Source organism: Triturus cristatus, chromosome 9, assembly GCF_964204655.1.
Source record: "Triturus cristatus chromosome 9, aTriCri1.1, whole genome shotgun sequence".
In the NCBI taxonomy this organism is placed as follows: Eukaryota; Metazoa; Chordata; class Amphibia; order Caudata; family Salamandridae; genus Triturus; species Triturus cristatus.
Window position 1 is genome coordinate 181814673 of NC_140592.1, and position 16935 is coordinate 181831607.

The 16935-nt window shown below is 41.6% G+C and overlaps 1 protein-coding gene across 1 annotated transcript in view; it reads right to left on the bottom strand.

Moving 5' to 3' along the window:
- Positions 1-5847: 5847 nt before the first annotated feature.
- Positions 5848-16935, bottom strand: part of ATXN7 (ataxin 7) — a 312870-nt gene continuing 301782 nt past the window's right edge. The window contains exon 11 of the mRNA XM_085624702.1: positions 5848-9030. Coding sequence (XP_085480828.1) covers positions 9013-9030 — 18 coding nt within the window. The 3' untranslated portion in view covers positions 5848-9012. The remainder of the gene's footprint in view (positions 9031-16935) is intronic.

The window sequence follows — 16935 nt, forward strand, 5'->3', positions numbered from 1 at the left end:
TAATTTATTAAAACAAAGGTCAGAATGAAAAAAAGTGCGAGTGAAACAGTAGGTGATATATTTGGAGTTCTAGAACCTTCAGTAGGAGTAGCATTAAATTTGCTGAAAATTAGAAAGCAGTCTACTATTGTTGCTAAAGTTATCACAGTACAATTGGGGTTTTTCCTGTACTAGATGAAGAAATGATATCTATAAGATCGATGGTGATTCAAATTAGACTTCTGCGGACTGTAAAAAGTCCAACATTGTTGCATTTCTATACCAGACAAAAGCAAAGACTTAGAAAGTTACATTAAAAACATTACTGACTTAAACAAGGACTTGAAAGACTGAAAAGCCGATGGTGCATGAGAAACTATAGGTAAGGGATTGTCAAATGTTCGCAACTGGTTGGGAAATTTAGGGAATGGATTAGTAATTGCAATCTTGAGACCTTTATTAGCGATCTCTTTGTGCATAATGCTGTAATTATCAAATTTTGCAGATATAGAAAGAGTAAACAAGCATTGGCATAGCCAATAGGTCTCGCCTTTGGGACCTTTTAAGTGTTTAGCCATACAACAGTTATTACACCAAGGATATTGTGCTGCATAACTAAATACTTATAAGGTCCCAAAAGCGAGACCTTTTGGCTATGCCAATGCTTGTTTTTTTTGGCTGAGCATCAGCTTTTACACTACATCGGTGCTGCTCTGCGGGTTTTAACTCTTGCTACAGTCCTGCAATGCTAAGTATTGTCATAAGGCTGGAAGGATAGAATTGTTTAGGAAATGTGGCTGTTGCGCTTGTGTTCGGGTGAAGAAGTGGAGCAGCAGCAAATTAGGAACTTGAAGGACAAAGGCACCGGTAAAAATGTAAAGAAAAACAAACCCTAAGTGGGTAAAAAAAACAAAAAAAAACCAAAAAAAAAAAAAACGAGCGGCTGCAGAGTCCGAAGCATGTGGACGCTACAGGGACGGTAAACAAAAAAAATTAAAACAAAAACAAAAAACTAAATACTAGAATCCATACTCTAAATTTGTTAAGGCTAGAGTTGTTTGCATTCTTTGTGTTTACAGTAGTGCAAGTGTCGCTAACAGATAAAACGACAAATGAGTGTCTCATCTGACACAGTTAGACAACTAAAGTGAAAGCGGTCAGTGAGATTACTAAAAGAGCTCCTTAGAGTGTCATTTTGTCACTTGGCACCGAGGCTGAGCTTGTTTGAGGTCACAACGACACGCTGTTTGTGATAAGATGAAAAGCATAGCAGGGAAGAGGTAGGAGGTTTAATCCTTGCAACACCCCATTAAAAATAATACCTTCTATAGAGAGCTCAGCTTGTGAACAATAAGCGCACAGCGAGAAAGGAGTTTATTCATATTATAGTGGAATCAAAGGTGAATTTCATTACTATTATTTGTTTTCACTATGCGCGGTCTACGCCTGGCAACTTGTGGAGAAGGTTGCCTCCTCCCTCCGTGAGTTAAGCACACACTGCTGACAACTGGTGGCAACTGCAGGTCACGAGTGCGGAGCCAGCAGTGCCAGCTCGAATGTTCATCCTTCCAGTGTAGGAATGCTACATTAGTCACTAAATTTTAGGCGAGACCTAAAAAAGCACGCTATGGCCTGCTGCAGTATAGAGAGGCGGCGGGAGGGGGGGTGGAGGCCAGCAGAGTGACGCGATCTGTGGTGGGGGAGGGAATTGAAGTGCAAGCAAGGTGGAGAGAGGCACGCAAGGCTTAATGAGCCTTGACAGAAACCCACATGGCGGCTGCGCGTATGAATGCAAGTTCGAGGCCAGCAAAAATCTCTGGTAGCACTTTCAAAAAGACACTCACTAAATTTCTCGCAGCGCATGCGCTGGCTCAGCGAGTCCTAAAAATCATGGAGTGAAAACAACAAGAGTGGATCTTGAAATGGAGGAACAATGTAAATACTACAACAAATTAAAGACGTTAGACGAGAATAGAAGAAAAAGGTTAAAGACAATACTTCCATAATCTAAGACTAAATCTGACGTGGTAGATAAGATGAAGGCTTCATTAGCCATCAGAGGGGGGCCTGTTGACGCGAGATTTTAAAAATCTTGATACACAACATTTAGTTACTAAAGACATGAAAAAAAGTGCACTTTGCACACGTTAAACATGGTGACACATGAAACTGAGACGTGTAGTAGAAGCATCGTAAAAGCGTGCTTCAAACTGCAAGATGAAGAAAACATACACAAAGTAATACTAATACATATAAATGAGTTACACCAATGAGAATTTATGAATGTTGTTTATTAACATATATTGGTTAAGCTTCGCTAATAATAAAGTGGCCTAGTGTTTCTATTGCCTGCACGATTTAGAAGAGTCAGTGCAAGATTGTGTAGGAATTAGATACAAACTTCAAACTCGAGATTCTGTAGTTCATGAAAAACAAATTTTGTAATATTAATTCATAAAATCATACTTTAATGAATATTGAGAAACAATTGTGATAGTAGGGTATTGCTAATGTTAGCCATTTTCATGTATTTATTTCTAGTGAAAGTTCTACATAATCCTTATTTGAATTGATTTTAATTACATTATATTTGATACTGATTTAGAGATTATTCATTTAAAATTTGTAATGTCAATTTAAAGGCCTTTTCCACCCATAGTTTTTTTCTAATGCTGACCTTTCCCCCAATTCATACAACCGTTCATTTGTCACTAGAGAAATGTTGCCTTATTTGTTCCGTACATGTACAATTATTGACATTTCTTAATGATTCTACAACGTTCACAGTGAGATATTCCTGTGGGAACAGGATTTCAGAGGTTGCTATAGACACAACAGTTTGTATTTTTTATCATCAATGTTAGGCCCATGTGGACTTTTCAATTGCTCGTTTCTCATGACTAGCATGGGAAAGCATCTCACTGTTGCAAGTGTCTTTGGTGAGATTATGTAAATCTGAGCATACAATGGTCTTTCGATGGTGGTGTGATGCTACATCATAGGGGAGTTCTTAAAGAGACTTTATAAAGGAAGAAACGAAAAAGGAGGGGCAACGTCATTCGGATTCTTCCTGATTTGAGACCTGGATACTATGCTGATCGAACTATCTTTTATACTTTTGGATTGCTTTAACGATGCTACAGTCGGTAGCAGATGGACTGAGACTTTCTTTGCATGATGAACTCGCCGTTAATTGACTTTCGGAGGATTGAGCTGTTAGACTAATAAACCATCCTTCTGCCTTAATGGTATTGGGACACTAACTCTGTGAACTGTTTTTTTATTAATAACCAGCCGATAAAAGCCTTGCCTAAATGTTTGGCACTTTAATGCAAGCTGTGATATTCTTAACTGAAATCTGAAGAAACTAATTATTGCTATGAAACTTTGGCTCTTTAATACAATAACCAACTTAATCTGATATCTGTATGAGTCTATTATTGAGTCCTTTTGCTTCTTCCATTTAAACCGTGCTATTTTTCTAATGATTAAATTGTGTTGAAGGGAGAATCAACAAGCTCTGTCAGAACCTCAAGTATTTCTTCTTTTGTTCCGTGTCGCTATTGCAGAGCTTTTAGTCTTCATTATTCTAACCCGACTTAAATTCTTCAGGATGTTGCTATTCTTTATTTCTACAGCATGGTATTGAGTGGTGTACCTAAATCTGATCTAAAATTTGTGTTAGCTGTCAATTAATGGTCTTCATTGGTCAGCTAACGTGGAGTTTTGGCCACCCTAAATTCCACCCCTACTATCGGCAGAGAAATATTCATCAGAGGATCATTGCCACTTTGGTAAATGGAAATGCTGCAGGATGTCTAATCGTAAAGGGTCCAGTGCGACTAGAGAAGAGACTAAGTGCATAATAAAATGTTGTGATCCATGGCATAGTTAAAGAGACGTATGTTTGCATCTGGACTTTTTTGAGTGGAAAAAATAAAGACAAGTTCAGAATGTTCCCAAACTGTCCTTAAATACACTTCTGCAGCATAAGAAAAAGTAAGGGGTATCACAAGATGGTACATAATGCTAAATGTAAGGGCTTCATTGCTTTTTGGCTACATGTGTGCCATAAGAAAAACACACAAACATATACAATTGTGTGTATTGGTCTGTATTCCACCAAGAGCCCACTGGCAAAATGTAATTCTAGATATTCTACTGATGAAATATATAATACAAACATGTACTTTTCATACAAAATAAGGCAGTTGCAAAACAACAAAGTAAATAGGTGTATCTGAAAATATTTTTGAAGTCATGATACTCTACCTCACTTCATGCATATTCCACACAGGGTTGTCAATATTTGAAAACTATGGTTCTAATGTGCATTTAGTTTGCGTGCTTGTGGGTCATGACCTGTTTTTCTCATATATGGGCAGGCCTAAAGTAAAAGTAAAACTTCTGCCCGACAGAAGATGTTGATAGTGAAACGCGTCTTTTGATACAAACCTATTTTTAGCAGTGCTGTAAATACATATATATTTATTTGATGTTGAGTGGTATTTCTAGCTTGCAGGTGTAGTGTGACACTTTTTTTTTTTTACAAAGTCAAAAATGCTAATAAAATAAAACACAACTTTCTTATAAATAGTATAAATTATTTTATTTACAGAAACTTGTTACAAAAAACAAATAGACTATATATTTATCTTCTTTTAAATATCCAAAGTAATGTTCTATCCCATGACATTTGTTCATGAACTATACAGCAGCCAACACAAAGTCCAGCTGATCAGATGCTCTTGGTTAGGTTTACAAATTTTGCAACTATCCGTACGTTAACTTAGGAGATTGCTTTTAGAATCTGGCTCAAAATGGAGCAAGTAATGTTCATTCCTACATTCACATTGACAATATGTAGTGCTCATTTAAATTATCTTTAAAAGTATAGATGGCTTGCACACATGAACAAATTATTTCTTTTTCTTAATGACATCTTTATCGGTTTATGGTTTTTTACAAAAACCTGCTTTAACCTCCAAACAGGCCAGAATGTGAGAAAAAAAAAGTGAAATTCCTTGGCAAGAGAACTCTTACAGGAAGACAACTGTGTTGCGAAGCTGCATTTAGAGTATGACATTTTTCATTAAGGTTGCAAGAGGTACTTTTTGTTTTATATTTTTGGAATAAAAATAGTTTTAACATTCTTTTTGTATATACACTGTTGAGATTAGCTCTGAGACAATTTACCAAAATGCTGTCCAACAGCAAATGATTCCAACCGTAGGCATTTTTACTGGGGCAGCTTCAATGATAATTTCTGAAGAATAGTAACATTTTGCCAGTAAGAGTCACTGATTCCCCCTTAACCCCTTTTAAAACAAAATATGCCAGATATCCTAATCGGGTGGAAAAGCAAGCTCTGAAAAATACAACTGAACATTCAAGTCATTTTAGGAAAAGCTGTCTAAACAGTCCAGACAAGAAACTATTTATCAGGCACTTTCAGTTTTTCCATTAGTTTTAAAATCAATAACACGCACACACACACATACATACACTAACAAGAGAGAAGCAGTGTATCGTTTAACTAAATATAGTCTTCTGAGAATCTGGCAACTGATATAAGCAATGCCACATAGACCATTTAGTCATTCATCTAGGATTCCACTTCCAAGACACTGAATGGGACAACTTTCATAAACCAGAAGTATCCCCTTTAATCTGTAAAGGTAGACGTGTTATATTACTATTTGCTTGGCAGTGAACCACTTCAAATTATAAAGGTATTTACTCTATTAATAAATAAATAGCAGATGAGTTCAATTGTACCAAAACGGGATATAAGAAAAAAAGACCTGTGCAAAAATACATATTTAAATATGTACAATCATTTTTTTTAACAAAATATGTATTCTGAAATAGGGATACTTCAATATTTTAATTAACAGAATTAATTCCAAAATAAAGATATAAAAGTATGCTTTTTGCGCATTCATCTTTGATCATAATCCAGCAAATCTTCAGGTTCAGAAAATTGCAGGATTGAAAGATTCTGGTCAAGACAGTATAAAACGTATCTTTCATTTTGCATTTAAATCAGTCCAGAAACCAGTAAGTAACATTTTTGCAAGGTAAGCAAGGTTGAAAAGTATTTGTGCTACTATATTTAAGCTTCCTTAATTATTTACAGTACTAAGCTTTGTAAGTAGCAGTTCAACCTAGCCCTATTCCACAAAATTATGTAACCATAACATTTTTACACCATCATTTTTTTTTAAATAACATCTTGATTATTTTTCCCTGACATTTGCCCCTTATTCAACGCTTGATCAGACAGATGATAGTTCAAAACTGGACCTGCAAAATGTCCTTTAGAATACGTGAGGGAAAAGCATAATTAAAACCATGAGAAAACTTCACAGCCTTTTTTTCCAAAAGAAATTTCACAGTAGAAAGCGAACATAGCTGGATAGCATGCACATTTCCAAGTGGCATTTCCCTTGGGCTAAAATGAACAACTACATTGAAAGGCATAGAAAGAGGAAGTTTGAGTTCCTGTTAAAATAGTTTGAGCAATGTATCAATAAACAAGTTCACAAGCAGTGCAAAGTTGTCCTCATGAAGCTTTGCTCTTCCTTTTCACATGGCTTACAAATTATTGCGCTACAAAGCGATTTAAGTCCAGAACCAATAGAAATGTATATATTGGTACAAACTCTAACAATGTACATATTTGCGAATGCTAACAGCCCTCTGACTTCTCATTATAAGCATAAACTTAATTTTCATAATTTAATATGTAATGGATACAAGACTTCAGATTGACATCACATCAACATAAAAACTTTAATTCTGGAAAGTCTTTTCAGCCTACGGTTTTTAAGTCATAAAAATCAAATTGCACTTGTGATTGCAGGTGTTTTGTTGACTTTGTCAACATATATTCTCAGGAATGAAAAAGTCCTTTGGTTTACTCAGTAAACCTCAAATTCCACTGAAAGTTAAAGTGTTCATGCGTGATGATGTTTCGGGGAACAATTCAGTGTAATGTCATTTATAAAGGTTATTTTTAAAATGTTACCAGTGTTTTCTTCAATTTACCCTAAACTGAATTTGTGTGAGCTTTCCACCTATCCTAACTCTGCTGTAACCATAACTTTATGCACTTACTTAAATATATATCTTTAGATTTTCTACAGAAACGTGCAGCAGCCTGAGGAAAGTGGTTTAGTCTTTTAGAGAGAAACATGGAGAATTCACAATCGATTATTAAGCACCTATGAGATACTGTTGAAGGACATTTGCGCCTCAAATGTTATTTTCAATCAATCTCTTCCCACACACCAATCTGGTACCAGGTCAAAGCAGGGAAATTCTACAACTGGAATCAACCCAGCCACGGATTAGAGAAGCTGCTGACATAATTCACAGCAAGTAACTTGTTTAAGAATATTTCTTACCAAAAAAGAAAAAAAAACAGTTCTACTTGGCAAAATATGCTGTCTTTCAAACTTAAAGTACTATTATGCAATAGTGATAGAATAATTCCAAAAATACATTTGGTTTGATGTAAAGCAGCATATGGGTTCCTCAGTAAATGCCGTCCTCCTCAATAATATCTGTCAAGATCCTCTGCTATAACCTTGTGATACATTACACAAAGCTAAAATCAGCAACCAAATTCACCTTCTAGAACACAAAATAAATGCACATTTGAAAAACCTTTAAGTTAAGTGTTGTGGTCCACCTGGTAGTTCCCTTCTGAATGAGCTTAGCACACCCATTGTTACATGGTTCAAATGAGCTTATTGTATGCAATTACTGTTTTAAATCATAACGATAGCATAATTCTAGAACAAATACGATTCCATCATGCTTTTCTCTAACTGTGTAGCTAGTCCACATTTTTTTTTTTAAATGATTCCAGCAGATATCTTCATGCTTGCGCAAATGATGTTGCACTCCAGATATGTAATTCCCTGGGAAAGAATTGACATATGGAATATTTAACTTGAGTAGTGGAATGAGGCTCACAAAAATACCAGGCTGGCAGGGGTTAAGGGGGTAGACTGGGAATGGACAGCCTCCATAGTGGCAAAATATGGGACCATCAACAATTTCAAAACGTAGATTTTCTGATGACAAAATCTTTTAAATCTTCATGTCTGTTTTTCTTCAGTGTATTGGTATAACACAATCACAATGAAAGATTATGAAATTCTAAAAATCATAAAAGCAGATAGTCACCTTTTACAATTTTCTATATTTTATCTGATTTGAAGTGTTACATAATGAAATCAAGTTCTACGAAATGTGTGGCTTATGGGCACCTTTACCAATTAAATTCTAGTTTTGAAGTGTTGTGCGGCTGTACGTTGGATGGGGTACGGAGAAATACAGCCTTATAGCCTATTTACCAAGTTGTCGTACCATCATGTTATGGTACCTTAGACTTCACAATTTGTGCATAACTTGCAGTGACATGAAATTCATCATTCTACAAAGAACTAATTTTATAGATCTCTGCAATGCAGTGAGAATAAACAAAAACTAACTTGACAGCTTCTTATGCTACATTACATAAAACGCTGAACAGAAATCAAAACAGTTCTTTCGGATTGTGCTATTTTATTCATCACTGCTACACTGCAATGAAAATACTGAAGCCATATTCCCACTGTAGGGCTTGGTTCTTGTATTAAGTATACCTGCTGATTACAGACCAGCAGACGACAGTGCAAAACATTTACAGTGATCTTTTATGCCACATTGTTGCCCAGCCAGTCGAACATATGTGCAAGCCGTTTCACTCAAGCACATACAATCTCACAACTTTAGAGCAAGCAGGTCAGTTCACCGTTAACACTGATCAGAGTAATTAGGAGTCTGAACTTCACTGTGTCCACCGCTACAGGCATTACTTTAGGCAATTCCTTAAGCCGACAGTCCAGCTGATCGCTACACCTGAGGACCATGAGAAGCTGCAAATACTCAAAGGCATCTTGGAGTCCGGGCTGCCTCTAAGAGGTTTTGATTGTAGTGAAAGCTGTCCAGTTTCTTTCCTCAATGTGGTAAAAACAGTTGTCAGGGTCGAGCTTTCGGCTTTTAAAATAAAGAAAAAGAATTAATTGAGTAAACAGGACAACAACTTTATTCAAATTTTTCAGTGTGCAAGACCTTAACAGCAGAATATATTTACATAATATGCTACAACGCCACACTACACAGTAGCTACTTCCCATTCCACTAGTAATATATGTAATGTATAGGTGAAATAACTCATCTTGTGTTTTTCCTCTTCATCACTTTGTGAATACCTATGTGACACAAGAATACAACATTTTTGAGACAAAGAAATCTGCTTGGATGCACTTCTACACTGCATGACCAATGCAGAAAATCGGTGCAGTCAAAGTACATTATATGATATCTATGTAGCTCAGAATACCAAACTAGACATGTATGTTCGAGACAGGCCAGAGGCTTCAAAGCCGATGTGCATTACGGGAATTCTTTACATAAGCACTAGGGAATTACTCCCATCCCCAAGACTTAAGCTTGGATTGACAGAGACCTGTTCATTGTTGTGTTAGACTCAGCCCAGATAACCAAGACCATTCAGTTGACGGGTAATAAGCTTTTGCAAATACCATGATCACAAGTTTAAAAGCTCCCAGAAGGGCACTACAAGTAATTTGTGGTCTTACACTGCCCCTTATAGCATTTAATCAGGGCTCGAAAAATCTGAAAAATGGTACTAGGCCTGCAGGTCTAGTACCTTGAAAAATCTCCTCGACCTAACAGTAACCTACTTGACCTCCGTCTCTGAAAGCAGAGCAAATGTGACAAGATAACATGATTTAAAGGCATCTTTATTGCTCATTTGCTTTGTGAGCAATAAAAAGGCCTTTAAATCTTGTTATCTTGTCACATTTTCGCCGTTTTCAAAGACAGAGGACAAAAGTTAGTATGTTTTCCTACTCGCCAGAAAGGGCGAGTAGGAACTAAAAATAGCTCGACCTCATTAAATTTACCTTGCAAATGCAAGCGGTCGAGTGGATTTGTCAAGCCCTGAATTTAATAATTCAAGTAGTTTCACGAATCCAGGTGAATTAAAGAGGGCCCTCTTGAAAAACACCTATCTAAGACACCCAAACCTCTCAAGATTACAAATAAATGAGATCTGGGCATTTCACCTGGAAGCATGCCTAACTTGCTATCCTTAAATATCAACTTGTACCTGTAATAAGTAAAAACAAACTGCAAGAGTTTCTCAGAAAGGAGGTGATGGGAGATGTCTGTCCATTCTAGTCAAGACTTTGAGTACAACTTTATATCTAAAGCTACAGAGAGGTACTGCAGTAGCGACTGAATCTAATATGAACTCAAAAGTCCACAAACTCTTCACATTAAGAGGAAAACATTTGAAAAAAGGTTCAAGTGCATGTGACTGAACGAGGGCCCAGAAGCTGTAGCACAGATTCTGAACTAACATGTCAATATACAATTGTATATTAAAGATGTAATTGAAAACAAGAACACTACAGCCATCCAAGGCCCATAAGAACTCAACACCTTAAACTACTCATTCCTGAACCCTAAAAACACCTCTCTACATCTAAACTCCACCCATCCCTGAATCCTTCAAACCCCTCACCACCCTAAACTCCACTCCATCCTGAACTCTAAAAACTCTTCACCACCCCAGCCCCTACCCATAAGTGAACTTTAAAAAGCCTCACCAGCCATTAACTCTGCCCATTCATGAACCTCAAACCTCTCGACACTCCACTCGGCCCTGAAATCTAAAAACACTTCACACACCTAAACAGGACTCATCCGTGAACCCTAAAGCACAAGTTACTTACCTTCGGTAACGATATATCTGTAAGAAACATAAGTAAGTTATAGATTCCTTACCTTAGAATTACCCCCAGGCGTCAGACTGGATCCGGAAAGACTTTGTCAGCAGTACCTCTGCGCGTCGAAAGGTGGCGGTCAGCTCCATGTTCGTAATCGTGGTCGCTGGGATGACGTCCGTTCTGTACACGACTTTCCGCGCCAGAAACGCAGAGCCATGCAAGACACTGACCATTGGTGCACAAAACTATTGCTCTGAAAGGATGTCCTGAACCCTTGAAATCAGTTCGCAGAACAGGGAGGATGGATGGGGCGGTAAGGACTCTATAACTAACTAATGTTTCTTACAGATATATCGTTACCGAAGGTAAGTAACTTGTGCATCTGAAAGAAACACATTAGTTAAAGATTCCTTACCTTAGAATAGATACCTCAGCAATACCAACCCCGGTGGTGGGTCTGCGAACCAAGATCACTCCAGAAAGTCCTGGAGAACAGAAAGGCCAAAGAAGCTGTCTCTCGGGACTTGGCTGTCCAGGCAGTAGTGTTTGGTGAATGTGTGCAGTGATGCCCACGTGGCCGCCTGACAGATGTCATTTAGAGGCACTCCTCTTCCCAAGGCAGTAGTGGCTGCCGTCGCCCTGGTGGAGTGAGCGCGCAGCCCCACTGGAGGCTCTTTTTTAACTAGCGAGTAACAAGCCTTAATACACAACACGACCCACCGAGAAATGGTGCGATTGTGTACGGCCCGACCCTTCTTTGCACCCACGTAGCCAACAAACAGTTGATCATCCACCCGGAACGGTTTTGTGCGATCCAGACAGGAGAGCGCACGGTTTGGGTCCAGACGGTGGAGCCTCTCTTCTTCCTTTGAAGGATGCGGAAAGAAGGTGGGCAAAGTAATGATCTGCCCGAAGAGGAGGGCAGTGACCACCCTAGGAAGAAAGGATGGACGGTCCTGACAACCACCTTATCCGGATGGACAGACAGGAAGGAATATGCTAATTACCAGTATGCATCTGTTCTTGGCATGTAGAGCTGCAGATCTACACACTTTTGCATAGATCGCCATCTGGTGTTGGGCCCGGATGTTTGCAGTTTGTTTTTCCTCTTGGAAAGTCTTTGGAAGTCACGAGGTCGGTGACTCCTCCTTTGGATAGTATTGCGCATGGGCTTCGGCTCCTTCCTCAGATTGTTTTTCGCCAGCAGGGAAAGATGGAGCGTAGTAACAGTGAAGAAAACCATGTGTGTTGTATCTAAATAGATAGACTGGAACAGATACAGGTAGCCGGGGAGGCGGGTGGGCGTGTGTAGATCTGCAGCTCTACATGCCAAGAACAGATGCATACTGGTAAGTAGCATATTCCGTTCGAGGCATATGAGCTGCAGATTACACACTTTTGCATAGACTATATAGCAGTTCCCAACCTTAGCGGCGACCACGGGTATCTGTTGCAGTGGTTTGAAATAGTGTTTTTAGTACAGCCTGGCCCACACTAGATTGTTGCTTGGTTTGCACATCTACACAATAGTGCTTAGTGAAAGTGTGCGGTGTTGACCATGTAGCTGCTTTGCAGATATCATCTAATGGGATGTTCCCTAGAAAAGCCATGGAAGCCCCTATCTTCCATGTAGAATGGGCTTTAGGGGGAACGGATAGCGTTCGCTTTGCTTTGTGGTAGCAAATCTGGATGCATTTTACAATCCACCTAGCTATCCAGATTTTGAGATGGGGTTGCCCTTGTGTGGTGGAGAGAAAGAGACAAACAGTTGTTTGGTCTTTCTGAAAGGTTGTGTTCTTTGGATATAGTAAAGTAAGGCTCGTTTGACATCTAGTGTGTGCAGAGCCCTTTCTGCAACGGTCTGAGGTTGCGAGAAAAATACTGGTAATTCTACAGATTGGTTTAGGTGAAAAGGGGAAATGACTTTAGGTAGGAATTTTGGGTTGGTACGGAGAACAACCTTGTTCTGGTGCATTTGAAGAAAGGGTTCTTGTATAGTAAGTGCTTGTATCTCACTGACACTTCTAAGGGAAGTGATGGCTACAAGGAAAGCTGTTTTCCATGTGAGGAATTGCAGTTCGCATTTATGCAAAGGTTCGAAGGGAGGCCCCATGAGCCTTGAGAGAACAATATTTAAGTTCTACACAGGTGAGGGTGGTACTCTGGGGGGAATTATTCTTTTGAGGCCTTCCATGAAGGCTTTAATGGCGGGTACTCTGAAAAGTGATAGGTGCTGCCTGTTTTGTAAGTAAGCTGCAATTGCTGCGAGGTGTAGCCGAATGGAGGTATAGGCTAGATTACACCTTTGTAGGTGGAGTAAGTAGCATATGATGAGTTGTATAGACGCGTCTAGAGGATTGATTGTGTTGTTGTGGCAATAAACAACAAATCTTTTCCACTTGGCAGCGTAGCAGGCTCTAGTGGTAGGGCGTCTAGCTTCTCTGATGACGTTGATACAGTCAGGGGGAAGGTTTAGGTACCCGAATTCTAGGATTTCAGGAGCCAGATCGCAAGGTTGAACTGAGCTGGGTCCGGGTGTCTGATCTCTCCATGGTTCAGGGTTAGGAGGCATGGTGAGAGGTGTAGCTTTTGGTGCAGTACTACTGAGAGTTCCAGCAGCGTGGTGTACCACGGTTGTCTGGCCCATGTTGGAGATACTAGGATCAGTGTGAGGGAGTGCTGTTGTAGTTTTTGCACCACTAATGGAATGAGTGGGAGAGGCGGAAAAACGTACGCAAATTTTTCTGACCAGTTCATCCATATCGCATTTCCTTTGGACAATGGGTGTGGGTATCTGGCGGCAAAGCCTGGGCATTTTGTGTTTTTGTGGGTGGCGAAGGGGTCTATCTGTGGATGCCCCCACATTTGAAAGAACGGATGAAGAACCTGTGGGTGAAGTTCCCACTCGTGGATCTGTTGTGTCTGTCTGCTGAGCAGATCTGCCACGGTGTTTTGGACTACTGGGACATGTTGAGCTAGGAGAAAGATTTTGTGTGGAATTGCCCATCTCCATACGCTCTGTGCTAATTGAGAGAGCTGTGGAGAGTGTGTGCCGCCTTGTTTTTGAATATAATACATGGCCGTCATGTTGTCTGTGCGAATGAGGACTGCCTTGCCTGAAATCCGTGGTTGAAAGGATTTTAGGGCTAGAAAGATTGCTAGTAACTCCAGATGGTTGATATGGAATAACTTTTGTTGAGGCGTCCATGTGCCCTACACTGTGAGGTGTAATAGGTGAGCTCCCCAGCCGGAGAGCGATGCGTCCGTATTATTTGGGGAACCGAGTCCAGGAACGATCGACCTTTGGAAAGGTTTGTGGTGTTCCACCAATGTAGAGAGCGATGGGTGCGACCGTCTACCAATACCAGATCTGTCAGTTGCCCCTGGGCTTGGTTCCATTGGCGCGCTAAGCACTCTTGGAGTGGACGCATCTGGAGTCTTGCATGAGGCACTATGAAAATGCAAGAGGCCATCATCCCTATCAGTTGCATAAACACTCTTGCTGGAAGGGAGTGTTGAAGTACAAATTTTTGTCGCAAAGCCTGAATGCTTGCAATCCTGGCCGGATTGGGGTAGGCTATTGCTTTTGAGGTGTCTATGGTGGCACCGAGGTATTGTTTTATGTGGGATGGCGTTAGCTAGGACTTTTGGTGGTTCACCGTGAAGCCTAGTTGGTGAAGTAGTTGGATTGTGGTCCCCCATGATAGTGTGCCGCCCTTTGCAGTAGGTGGTGGAACCCTAATGAGTCTTCCGGTGGAGATGGCCTGGAAGGGTAGAGGTCATCTTGTGGGACGTCGGGGATATCTGGGTTATTGTAGTCGTCCCATGGGTCTGGGGATCCTGTAGGGGTGGGGTCTTGGGGCACATCCCCTGTATCGTGATATGGGTCCCCCTGATCATCATCGTCTGGAGACGGGGTCGGAGAGCGATGAGGTGGGGGTGGAGAGGGCGGAGGGGGGTGAGGTGGAGATGGTGGAGGAGGTGGGGAAGGTATTCTGAAAGGAGAGGTAGCAGAGTCCTTCCTCTTTGGAGGTGGAGGCGGAGCTGTTTTGTCCAAATGTCTCTTTTTGGAAGAGAGTGCCAAATGTCCAGTTTTTGGATCCTTGGTGAGAGTCTTTTGCAAGGGATCTGGTGTAAATAGTTCCTGTGAAAGTGTTTGGTCCGTCGGCTTCGAAGACGTCGGGCCGATGTCTTTTTAGGCTTTTCCGTGCTAGTGTGCTTAGCACCGGGTTTGGGAACCTCCGATTTCTTGGCCGGCGCCGAGATGGGCTTCGGCTTGGAAGTGTCGGTGCCGAGGGCCTTATGGGGTTTGGTCGGTACCGAAGATGGCGTCGGTACGGAAGAGCTGGGTTTCGACCCCGTAGGCTTCGGTGCGGAGCTCGGTGTTGAGGTAGAGGTCGGTTTCTTTTTCGGTGCCGAAGTGTGTTTCTCGGCACCGCTGGTAGGCTGGCTCGAGCCCGAGACGCCGGAAGGCTTACTTGGCTTCTTCACCGGGCCCGAAGGTGGGGTGTGTGAAGCAGTATCTCTGGTCTTGCTTAGGCCCGGAGGCGAAGGCGTGACCGAAGCCTTTTTGGGTGTTGGCGCGGGTGTGGGGTGGGGGGGTATAGTACTCACGACCCTCTGCACCGGAGTGATGTCTTCCACATCTGATTCGTCGGCCTCGGAAGCCGGACGAGGTCGTCTTCGGTGCGCTGCTGCCCCGGATCTTCGATGTTGTCTCCGAAGATATCGACTGGAACGGAGGTCGAGGAGTGTGCCATGTTCCTTCTGGCTCTTCTGTCTCGAATAGTCTTTTTCGATCGGAAAGACTTACAGGCCGGTCAGTCTCGAGGGTCGTGCTCAGGGGAGAGGCAGAGGTTGCATACCTAATGAAGATCGGTGTGGGGGAATTTGGACCCACATCGAGGGCACTTCTTGAATGGAGTTCTTTCCATCAGCCGGGACCGGAGCTTGGGTAGGCCCGAAGGCCGCCGTCGACGACTAGAACCGAAGGTTTGCCGATGAGAAGGTGCATTGATTGAGATCGCGATCGAAACAATACCGCGATTTGGGGTGAGGATTCCGCATTGATCGTCGAACTGGAAACTGTTCAGGATCGGAGCGCGAAGATTACATCCGAGCCAGATGGAGGAATAAAACAATCTGAGGATGGAGCCGAAGCCCATGCGCAATACTATCCAAAGGAGGAGTCACGACCTCGTGACTTCCAAAGATTTTCCAAGAGGAAAAACAAACTGCAAACATCCGGGCCCAACACCAGATGGCGATCTATGCAAAAGTGTGTAATCTGCAGCTCATATGCCTCGAACAGGAGGTTTTGAGGAAAGAGCCTGGAGCTCACTCACCCTTCTAGCATAAGTGATGAATACTAGGAAAGTAGTCTTAAGAGTTAGAAGACATAAGGGACAATTATGAAGCGGCTCAAAGGAAGCGCACATCAAATAAGTCAGCACAAGATTCAAGTCCCACTGAGGCATAACAAATGGAATTGGAGGAGGAAGATGCGTTAAGCCTTTCAAGAAACGGTTAACTACTGGGGACTTGAAAAGAAAAAGATGATCTGGCAGCCGAAGGAAAGCAGAGATGGCAGAAAGGTAGCCTTTGATAGTGCCCAGAGCAGAGCCCTGCTGGGCTAAAGAAAGAAGGAACAAGAGTACTTCAGAAAGAGGGGCATAAAGGGGATCCACAGCGTTTGCCGTGCACCATGCCACAAATTTGTTCCAACTGCAGGCGTATACCGCTTTTGTGGAGGGACGCATGCCTGCCAAGATTACATCACAAACATCTGGCGGCAGGTCAAAAGACGTCAACTGCCGCTGCTCAATCTCCATGCAAGCAGGTGGAGACTGGACAGGTTCGGGTGGAGGACCGTCCCCAGCTGCTGCGACAGAAGATCCTACAGAAGAGGCGGTCTGATTGGAGGATCGATGGCCATATTGAGCAGCTCAGGATACCAGACTCTTCGTGCCCAATCCAGCGCCACAAGAATCACTTGGGCCCAGTCGCGCCTGATCTTCTTCAGCACTCTGGGCAGAAGAAGGTATAGGTGGAAAGGCATAACACAGACCTCTCCACTCGCGATGAAAAGCGGCGCCGAGCGAGTGCCGCCTTAGAAATTCCAACGCGCAGAATTTGACAATGCGTG